This window comes from Ammodytes marinus (genome assembly GCF_949987685.1).
Source record: "Ammodytes marinus genome assembly, chromosome: 11".
Taxonomy (NCBI): domain Eukaryota; kingdom Metazoa; phylum Chordata; class Actinopteri; order Uranoscopiformes; family Ammodytidae; genus Ammodytes; species Ammodytes marinus.
This window is the reverse complement of record NC_137215.1, coordinates 25,229,187-25,254,735: the sequence shown is the minus strand read 5'-3', so window position 1 is coordinate 25,254,735 and position 25,549 is coordinate 25,229,187. Positions and strand designations below refer to the sequence as shown.

General features: G+C 41.8%; 1 protein-coding gene across 1 annotated transcript in view; it reads right to left on the bottom strand.

The window, feature by feature from the left end:
• Window positions 1-25,549, bottom strand: part of thada (THADA armadillo repeat containing) — a 107,518-nt gene that overhangs the window by 49,852 nt on the left and 32,117 nt on the right. Inside the window, exons 24-29 of the mRNA XM_080036353.1 lie at window positions 23,596-23,728; window positions 19,760-19,882; window positions 19,010-19,132; window positions 18,153-18,244; window positions 11,757-11,846; window positions 7,251-7,382 (exon numbers count right to left, since the gene is read on the bottom strand). Coding sequence (XP_079892479.1) covers window positions 7,251-7,382; window positions 11,757-11,846; window positions 18,153-18,244; window positions 19,010-19,132; window positions 19,760-19,882; window positions 23,596-23,728 — 693 coding nt within the window. The remainder of the gene's footprint in view (window positions 1-7,250; window positions 7,383-11,756; window positions 11,847-18,152; window positions 18,245-19,009; window positions 19,133-19,759; window positions 19,883-23,595; window positions 23,729-25,549) is intronic.

Below are 25,549 nucleotides of genomic sequence, written 5' to 3'. Positions count from 1 at the left end.
TATCCAGACAGGTGTGACGCATGCAGAGGGCGGGAGGCCAAGGAGTGTCAAAAATCTAGTAGGCCCGTTTTGGGAGGATAGAGAAAGATAAAAAATAATGTGTGGTTTGAGGGAGGGATAGAGGAGGAAAAACTATTAGGAATGATGCTCCGTCCTCTCAACAGATGAGAAACTTCTAGCTACATTTAAAAAGGTGGAATCAGTGATAACGGAGAACGCTTGTTGAAAAAAATCACTTTTTGTAATATGTGAATGTGAATATCTCCTCACAATCATCTACCTAGCCATACTGTGATGTTAGCTGAATCAAAAATCTGGTGTTAATACACAGCCTAGGCACTGTAAACTGGGGGGGGGGGCTGTAGCTACCAACATGCCTGTTTACAGAGTCTAGGCTGTGTTCTTAACACTAGATTATTAGTCTCAGCGGACACACAGTATGGACAGGTAGTGGATTCGTCAGGAGATATTCACTGATTTTGACAACAAGCGTTCTTCAGAACCGCTGACTCCATCTTTAAACTTTGGAGGTGACGGGTCAGAAAAAGTGCTGGTGACAGTCATGGAGCTCATCAGACACGTCCACACACGCCTGGGGGGAGAGGAGTTGGGGGCTCAGTGAAGAGAAACACGGCTGGAGCCAAGGAAATTAGAGCTGGGCTATATTTAACATTTCCAACATGTGGGCTTCATTTGGGTGGATGTGTGTGTGTGTGTGCAGCATACCTCCTCTGACAGCAAAGGCCGAGTCAAGCTATTGACCTGGTATCTGCGCCCAGAAGACATGGGCTCTTAAAATGATTTACATGAAGATTTATTTCAAATGACCCATTTTTAAAAATAGATACGTCTGGAGAATCAGTTTATCAAAAACAGATTTAGAATTTAAATGTAGATTTATACAGCGCTACTTGAAACTATGTTAAACCTCTTGAGCCTTTTGGAATGTTATTTAGTTCAACCATTGTTAATTCATTTAATCAATACCAATAATTTGGTATATTAAATAACAGGTTTGGTTTATCAATTCCACATACTTATTTCCCCGGAAATCAATTGTGTAGTCAACAGACTAAAATAAAACTAATTATTTGCAAAAATTGATGAACCCTCAGCTGCATTGCTTAAGTTGAGCAGGTATACACTATCAGGTGGGACAAATACTGTATAGTGATGAATGGACCAATGAAATTAAAGATCTTTAGGGAGGAAATTGGGCTGCACCATATAAAACAGAGATCAAATCAGGTCCGTTTAAGCTCACCAAAGTTCAACCCATACAGGTCAGACTTGCCAAGAGGAAAGAAAAATCTCAGAAGACCTCAGGAAGAAGGTAGTGACAGCACATTTGTCTGGGGGCAGCAGAACATTCATCTAAAAACAGTTTGGAACACATGTGCATGGTTTCACAAAAAGAAGAAAACTCAGTCAACATGGCTTTCATGGGAGGGTTGCTGAAGAAGCCTCTGCTCTCAAAAAAGAACAAAACTGTCTGTAACAACTTTGCCAGAGAGCACCTGGAGAAAGAGGAAGTTTTCTGGAAGTCTATTCTGTGGACAGAGGAGTCCAAAACTGAACTGTCAGGTCATAACCAAAACCGCCATGTTTGGGCGAAAATGCAACACCGCCTACCACCAAAAGAACCTTCTTCCAACAGTTCCAACATGGTGGTGGCAACGTTAAGATCTGGGCCTCATCAGGACCTGGACATCTCCACGTAGTCCAGAGAATCATGAATTCTGTAATATCCTGGAACAAAACCTCAAGCCTTCAGTTATGAAGTTAAAGCTTGGCCCAAAATGGATCATGCAACATGATAATGATCTGAAGCATTCCAGCAAAACAACCAAGGAATGGTTGAGGAGGAAGAGGATACATGTTCTGGATTGGTCCAGTCAAAGTCCAGATCTGAATCCAATTGAAAAGCTGTGGCTGGACCTGAAGCGGACAGTTCATGACAGAAACCCGTTCAACCTCACTCAACTTGCATTCTGCTGGATGGAGTGGGCAAAAATCGCCCAAAACAGATGTGAGAGACTGACGAGTCATTAGAGAAACCGTTTGGATGAGGTTGTTGCAGCGAAAAGAGGTGAAATATTCTATCAACTAAAGGGGTTCACATACTTTTGCGATCATGAAATTGGACTTTTTGTTAAATCAATCTCTTTCGTTAAATGAACAATGACAATATATCATTTATTTTTGTTTGAATCCATTATTCGAAAAGTCAATGGTATGAATTGTAGTATACATTATCATTTATATGTTAAGTTTAGTATGTTTAAGGAAAATAACGGAAACATCTCTGTAGGGTTCACAGCACTGTATATGCTGCACGAGGCATCTTTGCACATTTGCAGCTCCAAATGGTAACTGTTGATGTTTATAGCCCAGACACACTGGGAGCCCACTTCACTTTCCATTTGTCACCTTCTGACCACAATGTCATATAGGCCAACAGGTCGAGCGTATGGTGTCTCACTGAGAGTGAAGACTTCTCCCACTAACTTTGTGATCAAGGCAGATAAGAGGAAACTTGCCCCAGTTTGGATAGAGGATAGGATAGTGAAAGCTGTGGGAAGCATAGGCAAGGCTAGGAAAGTTTATTTATATAGCACAATTCTGACACAAGGCCATTGAAAGTGCTTTACAGGGGCATGAAATACATCAAGATTCAAACACATCAAGTAGAGAATAGACATTAGAAAAGTGAATGAAAAATATCAATAGAAATAAAACATTTAAATTAAATTAAAATTACAGGTTAAAAGGGAAACAGAAAAGTCTTCAGATTTGATAATAAGCCGATGTCCATCAACTAGAACAGGTACTTATTGTGTCTCAATGTGATTTTGATATTAACATTTGATCAAATTATGTCCTTAGTCATTTTACTAAGTTTGAACTGCATTGTTGGTGTGTACAAATACACATGCCTTATCGTTTTAAATGAATGTGTGTCCTAGAAATCATGATAGCATGATCCAAATGCTATTTACACATCAAATCACCATAGTGATTAGATTTCATCCACTGGGAACCATTAAAGGTGCACTATGTAACTTTGGGTGTGTTAGAGAAGTGAACATTTTCTAAGGTATATTCTAATAACCAAATAAATTAAACTTTACTTACAGGAAAATTGGATCCCTGGAACACTATTTCAAGTTATAAAGCGTGTTAACAGCAGCAGGGCCCACAGTTGTTTTTAGTTTTACAAACATATTCTAATTTTGTTTGGATTTATGATACAAATATTCAATACTAAGAATAACATGTATAGTAAATATGTTTTAAACTAACAGCAAATGTGCAAATATAAACAAATCCCCCTCACCTGTATACACACACTGAAACACAAATGTTTATCATCCTCATAGTTTCTATTCAAGATGGACACTACAATGTGTACACTACAATACTATATCGACACATCACCCATGTCCTACCAACAGTTACCAACTGACACCACACTAGATAAAAGAACCCAGACTTAAGTTCCTTTATCTAAACCGTCAGAAGAGCATTCCAACCTCAAGGTACTATCCTACACACACACACACACACACACACACACACACACACACACACACACACACACACACACACACACACACACACACACACACACACACACACACACACACACACACACACACACACACACACACACACACACACACACACACACACACACACACACACACACACACACACACACACACACACACACACACACACACACACACACACACACACACACACACACACACACACACACACACACACACACACACACACTCAGAGCTAACTGGTGATGGGTAGTTGCTCCGGGCCGTCCGTCAACACACACAGCTTTGGTGTCCTTCTCTTCTCCTCCATAAATCACACTATGGTGCTTGAGTTATCCAAACTGGAAAGCTTTGACATCCTTGACATCTTCCATTTTCTACAAAGTAGAAGTTTGTCTGCACACACACATGATTGTGATAGGTGAAATATTCCACTCGTACACACGTGGAGCAGACGGCCGATTCTGTTCACCTGTGTTTTAACCCTGTGCCCTGCCAGCACGTGAGTAGGATCACATTATCTCCCTCCCCAGATCCTCCTTTGCCAGCATTCCATCCACAAAACATCCCCGACTGAGTTTGTTGGCAAGCCTGGTGTTACGACTGAAAGCAACTCTGTCTCCCAAACGGAGCTCTGTGGGCAAGTGTATCGCAGCCCCCATAGCGGACACTCCAGTGGTTTTAGTTTGCACACATTTGCATAACACTTTGTGGTGGTGGGTTACATAATAGAAAAGCGTTTGTGTAAATAGGGTATAATAATGATTTGTATAAGGTGTGTTATATTTATATACATATTTGCATATATTTAAATGCACAGTGAATGTTTGAATGGCATATGGATGTGTATTTGTGTGTGTCCTTTGTTCGGATTGGGACTCCGTTTTAGGGTTAACATTAAGTGTACAGGGTTTATAATGGGCATGTGGCCCTCTGTCCACTTTAGAAATATTTTATTGACCAATTGCAACAGTAATGGGAGAATCTCAGCTTACCGGATCTCCTGTGCACAACCTTAACTAATGAAAGGAAGACATCCAGGAGGACATGTCATTGTAAGATTGGAGTAGCGTTTGTATTAAGGATCATAAACAGTACATACATACTAGGCTTAAATTAGGGGCAACTGTGGCTCAGTTGGTAGAGCGGGTTGGCCGATGATCAAAGGGTTGGAGGTTCGATCCCCGCCCTGCCACGTGTATCATTGTTGTGTCTTTGGGCAAGACACTTAACCCACCTTGCCTCGTGGTGGCCTTGTGAATGTCGATAGTTAGCCTGCTATCGGTGTATGAATGTGTGTGTGAATGGTAACGTGGGAAAGGGAAACAGGTCTCCCTTGCAAAACAGTCTTCGGTCTCAATGGGATATACCTGTATAAATAAAGGTTAAGAAGAAGAAATTATATCAATGTAATTGGCTAATGCAAACATATGTTACCCCTGCTAAGTTACCTACATTGAATATGGTAAACACAGATCTATGCTACGAGTGCATATGATATTTCAAATAGCGTTGGTAAATTTGCCTCTCCAACCCAAAGTATTTATCCTGGGGTTGTACCAAACAGGTCCTTATGTAAAGAGTGAGTTATAAGAACTTGCAAGAGAAAACGGTTGATATCTCTCACTTGGAAAAGTGTGAATAGGCTGAGTATTGGTTTATGGTTTAGAGAAATGTCTGCTTGCCAAACAGTGAAAAGAATAACATACTGTATATGGTTAGGGGTAGACAAGATACTTTTAAAAGAGGTTTGGGGACCATTCTTGGACTTTGATGAACAAAATGATGTGGGAGAAATATGCTGGCAGAGGAGGGGAGTTCTGAGTAATTTGGTATTCTTCATGTGGGAGAGAGAGATTGGCTTGGGACACCGTTTGAGTTGTAACTTGTGCTAAATATAATCACAAGGGATCAGACCACAGTGAAAACTAAGTATTTCATTTTTTTTTTACAATTGTTTTCCGAAATTTTTTGGGGAGGTCCATTGTGTGATTGTTGCCAGTTGTTTGGTTTTTCTACTATTGATGTTCATGTCTACAGTCTGGTACGTCTTGGGTATGAGGCTGTTATGGTAAAGGCCTTATGTATTAGGGAATGTATTGAGCTTATTGACGTCCTCACAAGAACAGCAAAGCAAAATGCGTGTGTTTATGGGCTATATAAGCTTCAGTTGGATTTTTTTGCAGGTGCAGTAGATGAACATGTAGCAATAATATTTGTAGCCTTCTACATCTCTGGAATGTGGAAAAAAGCGAAGGCTGTAACCGCAAAGTTCCCATTCTGGAAGATTCACTCCCCCTGTAAACACAGAGACCAGTTCTGATAAAAAAGAAGTAGCCCACTATCTTATCAGCCAAGCACAAGACGGAACAAGCAAACACACAGAAACCGGCTGCATATGGTAACTCAAACTATACAGGTGTTTCTCTTACATGTGGAGAAAATAAAATACATTTGACAAAGCCACACGTACAAAAATAATCTTATTTTTTATAGCAGGTTGGTGATACATAAAATTAATTTTCAAGGAGTGTACGCGTCGAAACCAGAGCAAAGGAACGAAGCGAGACACGTTTTGATATAAGAAAAAATGCAGAAGCACCTGTGCAAACAAATCAAAAGAACACACACACACACACACACTAATGTTTAGACTGCAGGTGTTTTGTCTATGCGATTGTTTCTATACTTAGAATGAGAAGCGTTGTTGTTGTATGAGACGTGCTACGCCGCGGTTGAGAGAGCAGGTGTGTGACCCCCAAATTGGATTTGATAGAACATTCCACGTGCTAATGTTTCAGGTTTTAACCTTGCTAAGCATTGGAGCTGAGTGGAAACACGTTCTCATTGATAGCGATGACACAAGGGAGGAGGCTGCTGATATACACCCGTTCACATGCTGCATATTGTCCCGCTGGTCATTTTAGCAGCGCTGCCCGGACAAGTGGAGCTGTTAGGAGTTGAGATGTTTTTCTTTAATGACATGATATTCTTTTATGATGTAAGGCACCGATTTGACAGATGTAAAGTAGCAGCATGGAATAGAAAGAAAGTTACACAAACCGGATTCTGACGCAAACAAGACAAAACAAGCAGAGAATGACCACGTATTGTGAAGACAGATAATGTAGCCACGTGGTTAACTTAGAAGATCTTAGGCTAAGTGGTGTGTGTATATTCATTTGTGAACTGCACGTTTTTTTTTTAACTAAAGTATATTTCAGTATCAACAATATTTGCGTTGTTTTCGGTCACTTATAATGCAAAATCTACTTTTTCAACATTAATAAGTGTGTGGAGACTCCCAAAGTAAAAACAATCCTCTCTTCATTCAAACCGGCAGTTAGATTCAGGGCCAATAAGAACAGACTGAGCTTTTTTTTTTCTTCTAAAGGCTCTAAATTGGAACGTTTCAGACAGAGGCTGAAAGAAGGGAGTTGTCAGCAATGGCACTGTGAGAAATAAAAAGGTTTTTTTGGGGGGGGGCACTACACAATGAAAATACATTTGTATGAATGATTGCAGCTTGATTTTACTATTTCAGTGCACAAGTGCAAATTATAATTACATGGATTTTTTTGTTCAAATAAAAAAAACATATTGGTGTATGTACATTTTAAATGTATGTTGAACATGAATGTGTGTCCGTGTTTGTGTGTGTCTGGTACTAAGACTCACCTGATGATGAAGGGCATGAAAGGAGCGAGTCCCAGAGGTGAAGAGGATCCGTCCATGGGAGACGGGTAGAGTCGACTGAGCACCAGAAGCAGCAAGAACAGACTGGGGTGAAGCTTCACATGGCCGCTGTCACTAAACACACACACACACACACACAGTCAGATCACCTGAAATGCAGGTGGCGGTAGTGAATAATGAACGGAGACTTTAGATCATGGACAACTGGGCTGTAAATGTATGGAATGCTGTGACAGTATAAAGGGCCTTAAAGAGGACCTATTATACTACTTTTCTGGTCTTAATTTCTTGTTTTACACTGCTATAGAGCAACCTGACACGAATCACATCACAAAAAACTATGTAGATTTTCGGGAAGCTCTTTCTCTTATTTTGGCGATCCAGCACATCCTGTCAACACTTGAGTGTGTGTGCATCGGCCATCTCCGCTCCCTCCGCCTGTGCTTCGGCAATCTCCGCTCCCCTCCCCCCCTCCTGCAAACCCCACTCCGTTGTGATTGGTTACCTTCCTTCCGGAACACTTTCAGTGGCGGGAAGCGCGAGCATGGACCTATAAGGGCGCGAGGCAGACGCGAACAGGGAAGTGACAGCATTACCATACATGGAAACATCCGCGTGGTGACTTCACACATTTTTTTGCGACGTCACAAATTATGAAAGGGTAGACCGCTTTGAAGACGTGACTTCTCGACTGGCTAGAATAGTGTTTAGTGCTCTGCACAGACACCCCAGACGGTCAGCAGGGAATACGTCGAAATGCATGTAAGTCATTATTTGATAATTTAGTATGGTTAAGCATGACTATGAATCATCATAACAACGTTTATAGGTCATAAAAGTCAAAAAGCATCATAGGTCCTCTTTAAAGGTGGAGTCAGCAGTTCTTGAAAACTCTGCCTTGTTATCAATTTTTGTTCAAATCAGTGAATATCTCGTCACGTGCCGTAACCTGTCCGTGATGTGTGCGAGCTTTAAAAAAAAATGTTAATACAGAACCTATGCTGCTAGCTACGAAGGGCCCCCTTTGTTTACATACCCGTTTACAGAGCCTAGGCTGTGTATTTACACAATGTTTCTTTCAGCACAAACAGTACTTTGCTTCAAATATGTCTGAAAGTGTTGTTCAAACATGTCTGCAGAATTGCAGATGGAGCGTGTTCCAGTCTTCAAACGGCACTAAGCAAAGCTAAACCCTCTAGCTCTAGATTCATATTTAGCTGCAGACGTGAGAGTGGTATAGATCATCTCATCCAACACTCACAAGTATGTCTGGTCGTAACATCGAAATGTTCCTTTAAAGTTCCTTTCACTACTGTATGTTGATATGCTGCAGCCATTGTAGCGGAGGAAAAAATAAGCACCCTGGCAGTAGATCTAGGGTGTTGTCCACATTTTGAATTGGACACATAAAAAAAACCACAAGTAATCAAAATTCCAAACCAAAGTATCACAGGCTTAAATTTCTCTTTTAATACACAGTGCATATCTCAAACCACCCACACTGCGACACAGTCATCTCCTTATCCATCCTCCCTCCAGATCTCATGGCCGCCAACTGAGTCAGAATGGAAACTGGCTCCACAGCTCCTCTCCCAGACCCTCGCAGTGTGAGGGGAAGGAGGGAGGGGAGCGCAGAGGGAGGAAAATGACTAAAATCTTAGAATATCAGGTATCAGGAATATTTGCCTCCAGAGCAGCTGTGTTCAATCTTCAGCCGTTGAATAAGTCATCAATCAACTCTATAAATGTTCAGTGAGTTTCCTCTTTCTGATGTTTTTGACTTCATCTTGGTTAAAGGTGCTACGAGGAACTTTGAAATATTTCCGAAAGAGTCTCATTTTTTCCTCTGATGGTCATACATTACGTCTAACAGCAAACAAGACCATCAGCGCAAACAATGCTATTTTTATATCGTTTTTTATTTGTCCGGGTAAGTTTTCACAGTAACAGTGTGGCGTTGTAAAAACTTAAAAGCTTTTGAGCAAGGTAGCTGCTAGAATGAACACAAACTGAAAGTTCCTCGTAGCCACTTTGATAACGCCACAAAAAAATTAGCAGCGTAGCTACGTTAGCGGTGTGCATGGTGAAAATAGCATCTTACAGTATGGGATTATCACGGTGTTTACAATTTAGGGAGCGCCTGCGATGGAGCTTTATGTAGGTCTGTGTAAGCATGTACGCTGTAGCTCTAATGAGTGTCAGGAGAGCCATGTGTCCTTCGGGGGCCTTGTCATTAGAAGTGACGTATGGTAGAACACAACAGACCCCCTACCAAAACAACTGGTGCTTTTCATTACTTCATTCAACAACACAGGGAAGCGTCCACAGGGGAACGCCATGGATCGACATGATGGGAAATGTAATAGCAGCCCCAATTAGTGAGCGGTCTAATGTGTTTAGCGTCACAGTGTAGTTTGAGCACAACGGGGACAGGATGTGATGTCAGGGTTAGACTGTAAGGTGGGGGGGGGGGACATTATGGGCCTTGTCAGGACACAGCTGGAGGCAGGAACACTCATTTAACGCTCGCTCTCAAATACCATGTGGAGGTCCTCCAATGAATGTCTGCCCTCTCTACCCCAAACTCCTCAATCATCCCCAGGACACGGACCTTTGATGAAAGGGGTTATTTTAGTTTTTTACATCTTTTAAAAAGAGAGTGGAAACAGAAAGCTGACCTTCAGTCTTCATTTAAGGAAACTAGAGACAGGGATGCAAGTAGCAGAGACACAGAGGAGGCTCTACAGTTAAGTAAAGCTTTGGCTTAGCATGCAGTTAGCTCTCAGACCAATAAATCAGCAGAGTTGTTTGGCAATATTAGAAGAAAGTATTTGGAATATGAAAAGTGATTTCTTTGGAAGAAGAGCGAGTGGCCGATAAGACGGTGTGTGTGTGTACACGCAACAAATCACTGCTCTGCAGATTGAAATAACGGGCATGGATCTGAAAAAAGTTCTACAGATAAACTTGGTTGCATTTGCTATACTAAGAAAATTCAAATAGGAATTTGAAATGTGCGTGTGTGTGTGTGTGCGTGTGCGTGTGCGTGTGCGTGTGTGTGTGTGTGCGCGCGCGTGTACATGCATGATACACAGATATGTGACAGGTGTATGTGTGTAAAGATGAAAATGTCATACATTCAATTGCAGATTGGACTCAAGAGTATGTGGATTTTCAAAGTACAACCTTCCCAGACCTTCCAAATCTCATTTCTATAATATTTCATATCTTGTGATGTATTTTTGGGAAATGCACTTGTACTGTCTCTTCAACAAGCCTGTGTGTCTGAAGCCAGTGGCCACTAACAGCAGCTCTCTTGCCTCCAGTCCAGCTGTGTATTGCTACAGCATGGCGTAATTGCTCTGTTTTTGGAAGTCGGACAGCCGGGGCTCTGGTTCCGTGGGAAAATTGTCGAATGTTTTAACAAGGGGTCGAAAGGGAGAATTGTGAAAAAGAGTCCGGTCTGGAAGAGCATTCAATTAATTGGATCCATATTAAGATAAGGCCGCCCGGGGAGCTGTTGGACGACTCAAATGCTTTTAAAAAAAAGGGAGTTCTTGAAACCGAGCTAAATGAGATAAGGCCAATGAACCTCGGTGGAATCAACTCCCCTACGCTAGAAAAACTCAAGTAAATCTCGACAAGACATCTACTTTATTCGGCCGTAAAGTCTTGTGCTTTGAGCAAATAAGTCTGTCGGTTGAGCAAGTGATACTTTGGGGAAAAATAAAAAACTGCCCACACAAGAGCTCAAATCCAGGGCAACGCTACTTGATTACAGAGAATAGTTCATGTGTCCAACAACGGTAAGAAACTATTAGATCCAAAACCATCCTCTGATGACTTCAAAAAACTAAGTTATACACAACAGTGTGTCCTATCCTATAGTCTCATCATTGAAAAGACACTGCTGCTCATGCACTGGAAAAAGAAAGAGATCCCCGAACACTCTTCACTTAAGGAAGGAATAAGGTGAACACATGTGGACAAACTTCAGCATTTTGGCTAAATTTGGGGACCCTTCGTTAACTTCCTTACAGATGCAGTCTAAATGATGTGTTTTTAAAATGATATACACTCACCGGCCACTTTATTAGGTAAACCTGTTCAATTGCTTATAAAAACAAAAAGCTTATCTTCCAATCACATGGCCGCAACTAAATGCATTTAGGCAGGTAGACGTGGTCAAGACAACATGCTGAAGTTAAAACCGAGCATCAGAATGGGGAGGAAAGGGGATTAAAGCGACGTTCAATGGTTGATGGTGCAAGGCAGGATGGATCCATGGTTTCATCTCATTTAGGCCGTCGTATGTCATTTATATATCTTTGCTTGAAGAAAAAATACATCGACACCTCTTCCTCTTCGTTTTCAAATTAAGAACAAAAAAAAAATGTCTTGTAAGGCTTGAATAAAAAATAAAAGATGGAAAGCCACGGCAGAGGGCTGAATGAGTGGGACTGTGGATAGAGAGGGAGCGCGCCTCACCTTTCCACCGTGGCTGCAGCCTCCTCCAGCTGGTTCAGGAGGAACGGATAGAGCGCCGGAAAACGAGTGAAGAACTCTCGGCCCGTCATCCTGAGGGGATAGAGAGATAGAGAGAAAGAACATGAGTTGGGTTTTTTTTTTATCAGCGATGAGGGCATTTAGACATACAGTCACCCGAGAACACACACATACAGATTGTTTCTAACTGGCCCTTTCTTATGTACAGAGCTGCCAAAGTCCTGAAACACTAGATTTTTCAAATGTATGCATAAGAGGAAAAACATGTGTTGGGGGGGGCTCTCCGTAGTTTATGGTTTTTTAGTTCCATAATTCAACATTAAGGCATCTCTGGTTGGAGTAAGAGCCTCGTTTGTAGCAAAAGATTTATGTTGTAGCTCAGAGACAAGACTACTCCTGCAGAGCTACTTGAGAGACATTATACCACAGCGCTCACAGACTATGCAGTCCTCCCTGGGACAAAAAACAAACAACTAACTGTGACGTGTAAGATATCTGGAGGGGCCCTTTAAACTACAATACATCCATAGTTAAACATAACTACAACTACCATGAAACGGAAAGAGACATTGGATGTTTTTCCTGAAAACATTTATTAAAATGAAGGTCCACTTAATAATAGCTCTTTTTGGAGCAAAAGCCCCATCATATTGAAGAAAACCGAGGGGGGGGGGGGGATAAAAGCCCAAAAATCGTAGAAAGTAAAGAAATAATAAAGAAAAGGAAGAATTTGAAGGAAGTATACTGTATAAACACTAGCCTGTAGTTGTTGGCGTCAACATCGATCGACGAATACGCTTGTGATACGTGGCTGGTCTCACAAGGCTAGACTGACAACTACAAGAACCAATCAGAAGCTGCCTTCCACCATAAGAGACAAACGTTAGGTCAAAATGAGGCATTTTTTAGTGGGCTCCTGGGCTCCTCCCCAAGGAGAATGGAGAAAGAAATGTGAGGCTTGCATAAGATCAGACTGGTCTACCCAAGCTATAAAAAAAACGCAACACATTAAGTGTATAAAATAGAATGCACCCATAAATCACAGTCGAAATAGTCGAAATATTCAGGAACTTAGTGGGTTTGATTTGATCCAACTAAGATTGTTGATGATTAAATGACCTGATAGTTATGATTAAGGACTAAAAGTTCCAAATACCTCTATAGCAGACAGAGGATGGGAAATGATGGAGATAGTGCCTGGAGTCAAATGAGTAGCTCTGATAAGGCGGAGGCCTCTGTCCTAAATACATAGTCCTTATGCTTGCTACAAATAAACACTTACGCTTGTGTAGCATGCAGCACACATACTGTGCCACGTGTGTTTGTGCTCATGTTGTCGCTCGCACCACGTACACACACACACACACACACGACTGTCAATAAAATGACAAACTTTATATTAAACGCTGGCGGCTTTGCTGCTGCGACCGCCATTCAGCCTCAGGGCCCAATAAAAAGGCTTTTTTTAACTCCCGCTCGTCTAAATCAAGTCGCTCCTAAAGGGAAGAGGTCGGCTCTGCCAAGCACACCATCACAAGACCGGGGAGATGGCACACTGCTACAGTCACTACTGCCACTGATTCTGGACTCGCGTACAAAAACAAGCACACACGCGCTCTCTCTCTCTCCTTCACACCCACAGACACAGACACACACACAGACACACACACACACACACACACACACACACACACACACACACACACACACACACACACACACACACACACACACACACACACACACACACACACACACACACACACACACACACACACACACACACACACACACACACACACAGACCCGGTTCAAGTTAGCAGCAGGCACTGTCATGGTAGGAAAGTGAGTCATGTGTTTAGGTTTAAAAAGAAAAAAACTTTCAAGCTGGATATGACAGGCTCCTCACCTCCTGTGACCTGACACATGCACACACTTACAGTGCAAACACATGGTCACTGCAAACGGAAACAAGAAGTGCAAAAAATTATTCAACTAAAAAATAAAATGTTATGTTTTGTATGTATCCTTAAACATTGGAGATACGCGGAATGCATGTGCAGATACAATGTGTGTGTGTGTGTGTGTGTGTGTGTGTGTGTGTGTGTGTGTGTGTGTGTGTGTGTGTGTGTGTGTGTGTGTGTGTGTGTGTGTGTGTGTGTGTGTGTGTGTGTGCTCCCCTCCCCTCCTCAGCAGCTCTCTAATGAGACGCTGCTGCCTGGAGGCCACAGGTCAGGGGTCGTGTCGGAGCAGATTAGACGGGGTAAGAGGGCTAAGGGTCACAGCAGGGGACAGAGGAGAAGTGAAGAGGCCCGGTAAGAATAGTAGTAGTAACACAAGGTAAGAAGAATAAATACACACACACACACACACACACACACACACACACACACACACTTATATAAATATAGGCTGTGGAGCAATAATGGATATCAAACTAACAGACCATCTAAAAGACATAGTTCGCTCAGGATCCTAAAAGCTCAAAATAAAACCAAGAAACTCATCAAAAGTGTAGGTAAACAAATAGCAGGGTTAACAACAACATCATTTAATGGTTACAGGTAGATCCTTCTATAGAAGATTAGCTTGAAATTCTTTAAAAATTCATGAAAATGGAAAGACTGACTTTCTTGCTAGGATTGCAAAAAGATGTATACTTAGCAAGATGGAAGAAATGGATAGAATATTTATTGAAATAGACCATTTGATTGAAAATTTAAGTATACAAAATAAATAAGTCAAAGCCAGAGGAAACATAAGTTTAAAATCTGGGCTAAAGTCTAATGAATCGATGTGTCCATATATAAATAAACACACACACAAGGCCCAAAAGGACCAAAAATACCCTCCAATATTTTACCAGAGAGATACAATTTGTGAGCGTGCAGTATTGTCCATCTCGTTTGTTTGTTGGTTTTCAAAAGCACCCAAGTTATCTCCATACGCACATTCTTGCATGTAAGAAGAGCACGAGTAGTAGTGTAAAGTGAGCTTTGGGTTGGAATGCAGACAGCAATCTTCGCTCCGTCAGCTTTGTTTGTATTCACTTCAGCTAATGATATCAAGAGGAACATCAACGCACAGAGCAGAGGAGGCCTGAGTCTTGGCTTGCTGGAACCAAGATCCACGTCTGGATTCAAGTTACTATGTAAAATACACAGCAAGAATTTCCCAGGGACAGCAAGAAACTCGGCCTTCTAATAACACACACAATTCTGTAAATAAACTGGCTTTGTGTGAGAGGAAAACGGAAACACACACACACACACACACACACACACACACACACACACAAACTACACTGGACAAGCTGTCACATCGCATTTTCTGCAACCAGAGATCACAACCGTAAAATCGTGGTAATAACAGAGACCAGACGTACAAGCGACTGTGGAAAGGAGTGGACAAACTCCAAAAGACACACTCACAAATGAGTTGCAGCTTTTGCTTGCTCACACACGCAATGTTCCCTCACCAATTTCAGGTCAATACGATGAGATGCACTGACCGTGGCAATACATATAATCATTCCTAAACCAAAAATATTCAAATAAACATGAAGCAAGCAGCATTGGAAAAGCCACCCCAAAATACAAGTTAGAGTTCAATGCTAATTTTCCATTTTAATCATGTGTCATTAACCACAGCGCGCGTACACACACACACACACACACACACACAAACAAACAATCTCCCACGTGCTTCATCAACATCAGCCCACACAGTAATAATAAGAAAGAAAGAAGCAGACAAGAGGAGGGGGAGATAACAGAGCTGTACAAAGGGAGGCACAGTGGACTAACAACACAAGTGAAAACAGACAAGACAAACAGCAGCAGCCTTGGCTTGCCTGAGAGCATTGAGAGGCCTTCAGCACCACAGCCAATAGAAACACAGTGAAAGGGGAACCAGGGCCCGGAGCGGCATGTGAAACGTTACCCTGGATTATCCGCGGGCTAACAAACCACATCTGAGCCCAATATAGACCTCCATACAACTATCATATAGGCCTCAAGCCAAACACTACAAGCATATTATTGTTCATGTTTCTTATAATGTGTTCTGGAAACTACATGATAAGATGATATCCTTGTAAAAAGTTTCATATGCCATGTTTTTAAGCAGCACAAGGCCCACGCTGCATGTTTATTTTTCCACGCAGCCTACTGGCTAATGGCTCTTTGAGGCTCTACTTTACTTAAATGCTACTGTTAGCATGCTAACATGTTCGCAGTGACAATGCTAAGATGCTGTTGTTTAGCAGGTATTATGTTTACAATGTTCACCATTTTAGTTAGCCTAGCTCAATATGATTAAGCTAACACCTGACATTAGCCGAAGGATGTGGTTCAATGTAATTAAAGCAGAATTGAATGGAAATGCTGTCAAATTGTCAACACAAAGTATTTCAATCCTCAGACTATTACTCTTAAATCATACAAACATCATGATAATGTAAATGCTAGCATGCTGTTATTTTTTTTTTTCAACATCTATCATCCAAGCTAGCATCTCTATAAGGCTGTGCGGTACTGTGGGGCCATTATCTTAATGCTAATGTCAGCTGAAAAAGTGAACAAATCTCCAAAGGTGCACAAAGCGGGCTAAAAACTAAAGTTCAGGTACAATCGCTTAGCATTTATTTACTTGGCTAGACACAAAACCTAGATTTATTATGTGCAAATTATGTCATAAAATACTAAGAATAGGAAGTAATTCCACTATGTGATAGCAGCAAATAACACATGCGTTTATGGGCGCCTGATATAGCCTCAGATATCTCCCTGTGAATAAATTATCCTGTGTAATGTGTTGCAGCATTCCATGTGTTTAACTCCACCTGTCATGCATCTAATTTAGATACAACAAATCCCAAAATACACGAGAGAAAATCACATGACCTAGGTCTGCTGTCACTTTCATTATCAAGGTTTTACAGTTACATGGATGGTTGTTTGACAAAGTATTTTTGATAACTTTTCCAAGGATCTCAAAGACACACTCCACAACTATTCAAACAATCCTTGAAAAAGCGGGAACAACAACTGAGAGCCTTCTAAATAAAACTAAAACACTTTAACCGGATACATCATCTGCACAACTCGACCTAATTTAAAATGAGTGACTGTTGCAGATAATCATATATATGTGTGTGTGTGTGTGTGTGTGTGTGTGTGTGTGTGTGTGTGTGTGTGTATATATATGTATATATATACAAAAACACTCCAAAATGAGATATCCCTCAACTGACAGCTACAGTAACAAAAATAGTATTGACATGCTGGAAAGAACATTTTGGATATGTATCTTAATGGCTTTGGTTTCTGGTAATCTCAACACTTTTGCTTTGACAAACAAAGCAACAACGAACACAAACACAATTTCACATCAATGACAAACTGACAGTGATTTACTGTATCAAAAAAACAAGACATGGATTATCTATCTATGTTATGAAAGGTTTCATTCATGCTGCCTGGTCTATGGATTAGATACTGTTTCACATTAGTTGTCTTCCCTGACAAGTTTTGCCAAACTGTGCGACAGACATTTCTCTACTCCCAGACCATAATGTTCACAGATGTGTCATCTGCCATCACAAGAGCAGACATGTGGCTTTTTGTGTCTAGGATTTTTGGTTTTTAAGATGGCACACATTAGAAACAAATGTTGCTGTACTATACGTGGGCATACAACTGTTACAACAGTGATGGTAGCAAGTCTGTTCATAATAATACATTGGTACTGTGTGTTTCTATTTTACATGACGCAGCCCTTTTTTTCTCTGCTTACAGTGTCCTTTCCTCCTACTGATGTCCTGCATCTCCACATGCAACGATCAGCAGTGGAGTTTGACTAGAGATAAACTTGCATGTGTATGATGTTCCAATAGTGCCCCCTGGTGGAACAAATATATTTTCCCTTGGTTTAACATGCTCTAAATTCATTCTTCGAATTGGCTTCAATCAGTGTAAAATTGATAACTGTTGACGTGCAAAAAAATACAGATTCAGTATATTCTATTTCTAGACAGCATAGCTCTGAAAATGTAGATATTCAAACTCGGTGTAAGGTAAAGTGGTGAAGACACAGTTACACAGTTAGGAACACAGACCACCAAGATGAGAAGATGTCTGAAACTGCAGTGGAATTGACCGGTTGAAAATTCTTGAAAGTATTTAATAAACAGAATTAAATGGAGGTCTGAGTTGTTTTACATGAATTATTGTAACTTTTGGGCCTTATTTACAGCATACATGTCTGATAACCACTGATTTGTACAGTACTTCTCGCATTCTAGTGTAAGCATCTCATTGTGCACTGATGCATTCTACAGTAACCTTGAGCCGTTTGAGAGGGAGAGGAGCAGCAGACCTGTTCTTTTTGGAGCGCTCGTCCTTCCCTTTCTTCACTCCAAAGATCCTTGTGATGAGCGTGCTGAAGAGCAGAGTGGAGGAGTTCCTCACCTGGGAGAGAGGGGGACAGGACACAGAGAAAGAGTGTGTAAGTGTGAGTACATCATGACAACACAAGTCACAACTTTTTATTTTTAATTAGGGACAGTCCTTATTAATTAACACTTGTGTAAACATGCAATACTATAACCAGTGGATAATTTGCATACTGAGACCCTTTGGCAGGTTGGTTTCAAATATATCACATATAATAAGTCAAAACATATCACAAACACAATCAAACAATATGAAAAGTGACAGCAAAGGAGTACAATAAACAAACATACAAAACAAACCATAACAAAAATGTGCTCACGACAAACCAGACATTTGGTAACTATAAAAATGTTGTATTAAGTGCTAACGTGCTAAGGTATTAAGTGATACTGTTATTGCACATAGCCCTATTGCACAAGTTAATAAAGGGCTGGTATAGACTGCACAATGCCATTGTGCATATGTTATGCACACACAGAAGTGTATTTGCAGGTATTATTGAACATAAATAAGCATACACTAATTTACATACATAAACTGTCAGTGTATTGGTTTAGAAGCCTTGCCGTACATCCTTACTTTGTCCATCATGGTCAAACTTTAATTCAATCTTACAGGCAGTAGCATGTGCTGAACATAACATTAAGTCTATTGAAATTGATGTACAGTAAATAGGATTGCCAAATATTAGATACACTGTTTATTTGTCTAAATTCGCACAACACTCATGGATAGAGGTAAGAAAACAACAACAACAGCAACATAAAATGCCATACTCACAGCCCAAACCGGAGAGGTGAAGCCTAGAACAGAAGCCTGCATTCCATCGGAGACGAAGGGAATGATGTTTTCCCCCAGACGAGTGTCTCTGTACAGAGCCCGCAGGATGTTCAGAGCATGGACCTGCAGTGAGGTACACACAGCATTCAACCATTCAACACAGTCACATGGAGAAATCAACACAAATCAATCACACAATGAGCAGATTCACTTACATATATACAGAGATCACTCAAAGATTAAAAAGAATATTCATACGACCATTAGAATAGTGTCTATCGCTAAGGGCACACAATGTTTCATATGCTTTTGAAAAAGCGCGGTATTGGGGTTGGGTTTTAGTGCGTTGTGTCATTATGTTTTTTAATATTTTCACGTGGACACATTTTTCTGTATTATAAGTATTATATAAATTGACAATACTATCTATACTCATGCTCGTACAGAAGCATCCGTGCGGTGCCGAAGCTATGGGCCAAGGAAGTGCACCGTACTCTAGTGTGGACTAGTCAAACAAAGTAGACTTCAGCCGCCAATCGCTCTTAGGCATGGTACAATTGCTTAGTGTGAGTGTGTCATAATTTGACATCTGGAATGTCTCCTCAGTGCTAACCAACTCCATCATGATGGGTCTGACAAAGTTATTTTTAGTTTTTTTTTCAGAATTGATCAATACAGACACCATGTCTCCCTGGTGAGATGTGAGCAGGTATTAGACCTGGTGCTTGTATAGCCATGTGGTGGTCAAACCTGTGGAACAGTGGAGCTGTCGGTGTTCCTGTCAGCACAGGGCATGGCCAAAGCAATCAGCTGTCTCATGGTCATCTTCAACAGACTGCAACTGGACGACTTGGGCTCAGAGGAGAGCAGAGCCTGCACAAGTAATACAAAAAAAAAACACACACACAAACACACACACACACAAGCATTAAGACACAACAGAAATGCAGCCAAGTTGAATACAAACAGAGTCATAAACCAGGTAGGGTCAAAAGATGTACAGCATATTCAATCCCACAAAAGACACAGCTTTAGCATTACATAAGTTTGCTTATGTTTTACTGACAGCTTGACTGTGGATGACATCATATGTATGCGCCAGGAGAGTGGGAGTCGAGGAAGGGGGTGACAGCACTTTGGCTGCTGTGTGAGAAAAAGGAGTTCTCTTAGTGTGGGAGCTGATGGGAGCCAGCTGTGTGTCTGGCCCGGGTTATGGTTAAGAGTTAGGCCTGTGAGGCATGCAGGAGGAGGAGGCACAGTCTGGCTCTTATGAACTCTATAGGGGAGAGGTGGAGGGGGGAGAGAGGAGAGACTAGACCTGGTTCCTGTAAAAGTCTGTCCAGAACCAGCGTGAGCTTTCTGTGTCTCTGTGTGTGAAGGAATGCAGCCCCAAAAGCTCTGCCAAAAAGGTGTCCACTCCTGCCAGCCCAACACTGTTTGTCTCCCTTTATCTTATCTTCTCTGTCTCCCTTTATACCTCAAGTCTTCTAGATGTTATGTATTTATTTCTATGATGCTCTGCTCTGTCTTACTACTTTTCCCCTCTCAACAGGAGCTGCAATGTTCATTCTTAAGCTCGTTTTAACTAGGCAACAGTACAGAGGAGTAGTAGGGCCACTGGAAAGAAAAGAAAAGGAGCAATAACAAAATGTGAAGAATAAAGTGAAAATACAATGACCTGAATACACAACACAATGTTGAGAATAAACTGGACAGTTCAAGCCGGCGGTGAAGCTGGAAAGATGTGGACAGATTCAAACTTCCCGTACCAATAACTAAACAGTATGCTATCACACAAACGATGCATCTTTGCTATAAGACCTAATTATAACCTAAAAGGGAAAATCCTCTAAACTCGACTAATAAATGCACTTCACTGTTTAAGAGTGAAGGTATAGAATATTGTTCTTCGTAGGTTTTATCTTCCTTATATCTATAACAAAGACTCTTGTATTGTCTTGTAATGTTTCCCTTATTCTCTAATATTTCTTTCTCTTTCTCTCCTGTGGCCCTCACACTCTTCAGTACAACATGCAGATACATTCCCCACAAATAATCTGAGATAATCATGTCACTGCCATGAATGCCAGTTCCAGAAAAGTCTGACTAAATCCAGCGAGTTCAAATAAATGTGGTATCATCACACATGCCTGGCACACACACAACACATTAAATTAAAAAAGAATGTACCAGTGATATCATTGATGTCACCATAACCACAAGAAAGAGCCGCCCCACTACCCCAAAATGACTGCTGTGATAAAACATGAACTCTGTCGTGTCTTCTTGCTTTAATATCAGTAATCAAGAGAGGAAGTGGAGGGGTGAGCTGCGGCCAAATAACACACTGAGTCAGTCAAGTATTAAGGTAGGTTAGTCACAGATTACAACACATTGTTAGAGGTGAGTCGGAATAAGAGGGGTCAAATAAAGGATGTGTGTGTGCGCCCGTGTGTGTGTGTGTGTGTGTGCTGCGTGCGTGCGTTTATGAGAGTCACTGAGTAAAAGCGAGATGATGGATCAAGGATCTCAATGTTCTTCCAGCATGAGTGCTCTAGTGGCATGCCAAGAAGAACTGCTGATTGCACTTCTTTCAGGAGTAAACAGGAACACACACAGACACTCACACACACACACACACACACACACACACACACACACACACACACACACACACACACACACACACACACACACACACACACACACACACACACACACACACACACACACACACACACACACACACACACACACACACACACACACACACACACACACACACACACACACAAACACTGACAAACACACACAAGCCCCTTTTACACAGAGATTGCGGCATATTGACGGAACAACATCACTCCAATATGCCGGCTTTGCTTGCTTCTGTGTTATTTACACAGAACCAAGCAACGCCGGCCTGCTGGCGCATCAGTAGTCCCTTTTACACAGCGCTCCGGAATGAAAGAGGTGCTTGTAAACAGCGTCAGGTGTGACGTAAACATTTAGCGCCGCGCCGGTCAGCTGCTTTACAACAACAACAATGGCCGGTGAATTGAGAGCAGAAGTGCTGGAGCTTGCAGTAAGAGGGCCGTATTTTACTGTCCCCACGATGTGCCAGTTGATCTCGCTACGCGCTGAGTCCAACATCACTGGGACAGTTAACCAAACTGACTAAATCAATCCGACCGCTTCACCTCTGTGTGTGTGTGTGTGTGTGTGTGTGTGTGTGTGTGTGTGTGTGTGTGTGACAGGTTGGTTGTGAGCGAGTCTCTTTGTGAGGGCAGCGATCTGCCAATCAGACATACACATACACACAGTGTGTGAAGTCACGTTACTGTAGACAGAAATAAAGTGTGGATATACGCTCAGACTTAGGATAATAATAGCGGCGGCGGAATGTGTTAGCAAAACAGTAGCTCTGTGGCTAACAGCTGAGCCGGAGCCTTCAGTCAGCTGAAGCAGACAGTCTAGCGGGGCGAGCAGACTATTCCCCCGTTACTAGGTCGACCTTCAAGCTGAACAAGAGCCCTCCGCTGCGCGTCGGGCTCCTGCTTCAGCTTGTCGGTCTTTATTTCTAGCAAGTGACCCGTTCGCTATACTTTATCCCTTACTTAGCCTAGCCTAGCTTTCCATTGTACAACTTCTCCTGGGCAGAAATAGACTCATACACTCTGCAAAATGAAGCGCGGGGGTTTGGATTGAGCAACGGACCTTATGATCAGATAGATTATACACCGTTCCTTTTATTTGGTGATTTTTACGGGACATCAGGCCGCCGTGGTTAATGTTAAACACACGTCCTTCAACTGCTAACATGGTCGCATGTTTAAAACGTAGACTATGGAACGTCAAACGCCCCCCTGTTCCGCAACAACAAGCTGGAGCATTTAAACAGAGAGGCGGAACTGATCGTGTCGGGAATCTTACTACCCCCCGAGGTAGTAAAATTCCCGGAACGATCACTCGCACCTTTCTTCCCTCGTTCCGCAACTGTCGCATTTACACAGCAGGGCGGAGGGCCGAAAGGCCGGCATATTCCCGGCTTTCACTGGCTGTGTAAAAGGGGCTACAGTCTATCAATAAACCTGAGAACTTTCCAACACTCATTCACAAATCATAACCCCCCTTGCAACTTCTATGCTGCACAACATTCCATGACCTTAAACGTAACCTCAACATTCACATGATCCAAGAAAATGACACATGCATAACAGTAAAAAAGAGTCAATGACCCAAAACGTGAGAAAATACAAGACTGTATCCATAGACTCAGATTCAGGCCACTAAGATTCACTAACGATGGAGGAAAACCAACGTGACCACCACTCCACCACACACACACACACACTCAGCAGAAAGGACATCAGAGGAATGTGCTGTTTACTGTCAAAAGGCCTGCATCCTCTGGCGTTTTCAAGGGGTTTTGAAATGACAAAATCGGCCTCTTGCCAGCCACTTGAAATCAACGGGCCGAGTCCGGAATCAAGAGCAAAAACACTACACAAGCACTTTGTTTGAAACCCCTTCGCCAAACTTGATGTGTTTAAAAAGAAATGTTGACAAGCGTGCTAATACACACACACCTGGATGTAGAAGGGTATGCCGGCGCTGCGTCGTGTGGCACACAGCTTGGATGACGGGTCGCTGGACTTGACCTCCTCCAGAACCTCGGTCAGCCAGCGGGCAGGAAGCTGCTGCAGGGCCTGACTCCTACTCCTGGAACACACACACACACACACACACACACACACACACACACACACACACACACACACACACACACACACACACACACACACACACACACACACACACACACACACACACACACACACACACACACACACACACACACACACACACACACACACACACACACACACACACACACACACACACACACACACACACACACACACACACACACCAATAGGGCTCGGTATAGTTAACAATGTTTAGATGTCGATAAAAAAAAAACGATACCTTTTCTTAGTTACCAGTTCCTGAACATTACATTTTTTAAATAGCAATTTTATGAAAACGGTTTTTAAAAAGATGACATTACACATTATGGTTGAAAAATATTAATTTTATTTGTCAGCTCATTGGAAATTTACAAGCAAGAAGGAATAAAATGTAAACAATACCATGAATCATTCCAAATCGTTTTCAGTGCAAAATGAAAGGGTGCGAGGCAGTATGTAAGGCCCACAGATGCATACTGCGGCCATGTTGTGACCTAATGTATTTTTTTGCTGGATGCCTCCACACTGCAGATCACCAGCACTTTTAGATCTCGGCACAACAAGCATGCTGCATCAGTTTTGTTGGACCAGGGGCTACTGTAGTTGTAGATACGGCTGACTCAACTGAAGTGGATTCAGCCAAGGTGTAGTCGAAGCAGCTGAGAAGTTGTTGCCCTATGACGGGTCACTGGATGAAGGTCCACCTCTTAAAGTCAAGAATAGATGGCTCAAGAACATTCGTAAATTCTTTGGCAGAGCGATAAAGACCTTGTTTGTGAAGAACCCTTAAGAATGAATAGATTGTGTATTTGATTTGTTAATGACACCATGATTATTTGATTGATTTAAAAAAATAAACACTAGTTCAAGTATCGGACAGCTGTCAGTCTTTCAAATGCAAAACAACAACATGGTATTATGTGCCTGCTCCTGCATATCTTTCACTTACACTTGCTGAACAGCTGACGCACATGTACTGAATGTAAAGTAATACAAAACCTTTGAATGTAGTAATGCAATGTAGTGCTTACTGGCTCACTGACTTTGATGAGAATTAACCCCTGAGGTATTGAAATTTGGTATTGAACAATTGACATTGTATGAAGTACATGTATACACAATATACTGTAGCTACCAACTGTATTGTTAGCCTTTTAGCCATGTACATATTGTATGCATGTTTTTCAAGGTACAAAGTCATGCTGCAGGACTTGAGTCTCATACGATAAATGAACTCTGGTTCTCCCAAAACAAAAACAGTCCGCTGTCACAAAAAGCTGCAAAATATTTGTTTAATTCACTTTGCCAGCCAGATAGAGCTCAAAGTGGATTTTCCATAAAAAAGGCTGCCGTGAAATGAGTGTCAGATGAATTATGAACCACAGTGCAAAGTACTCAAAAGGTTTTTAAATACTCTGAGCTGGTGCATTCCAAAGATCGTGTCTTAGGGCTTCCAGCAGAAATGAAAAATCATCATCAATCACCTTCATCCACTGTGGAGACGGGATTCTCACCAAGTCACATCCAAACCACCAGAATGTGGATCGTGTTTCTTTTTCTCAAAGACAAAAGCGTATCGAAAGTGGAGCCGCGGCCTGTACGTGTACCGATCTGTAAGTGGTTGACGTAAGATAGAACAATTCCTGCTTTAAACTTTGTGACACGTTCACACAGTTCTCTGTTACATCTGGTGCTCCAAAGGGTTTTTCAAATACAAATGTTGAGAATGTGATGTGAAGCAGGTCTGGCAAAGACACGGGGCACACACACACCCCCCCACCAGAAACCGCGC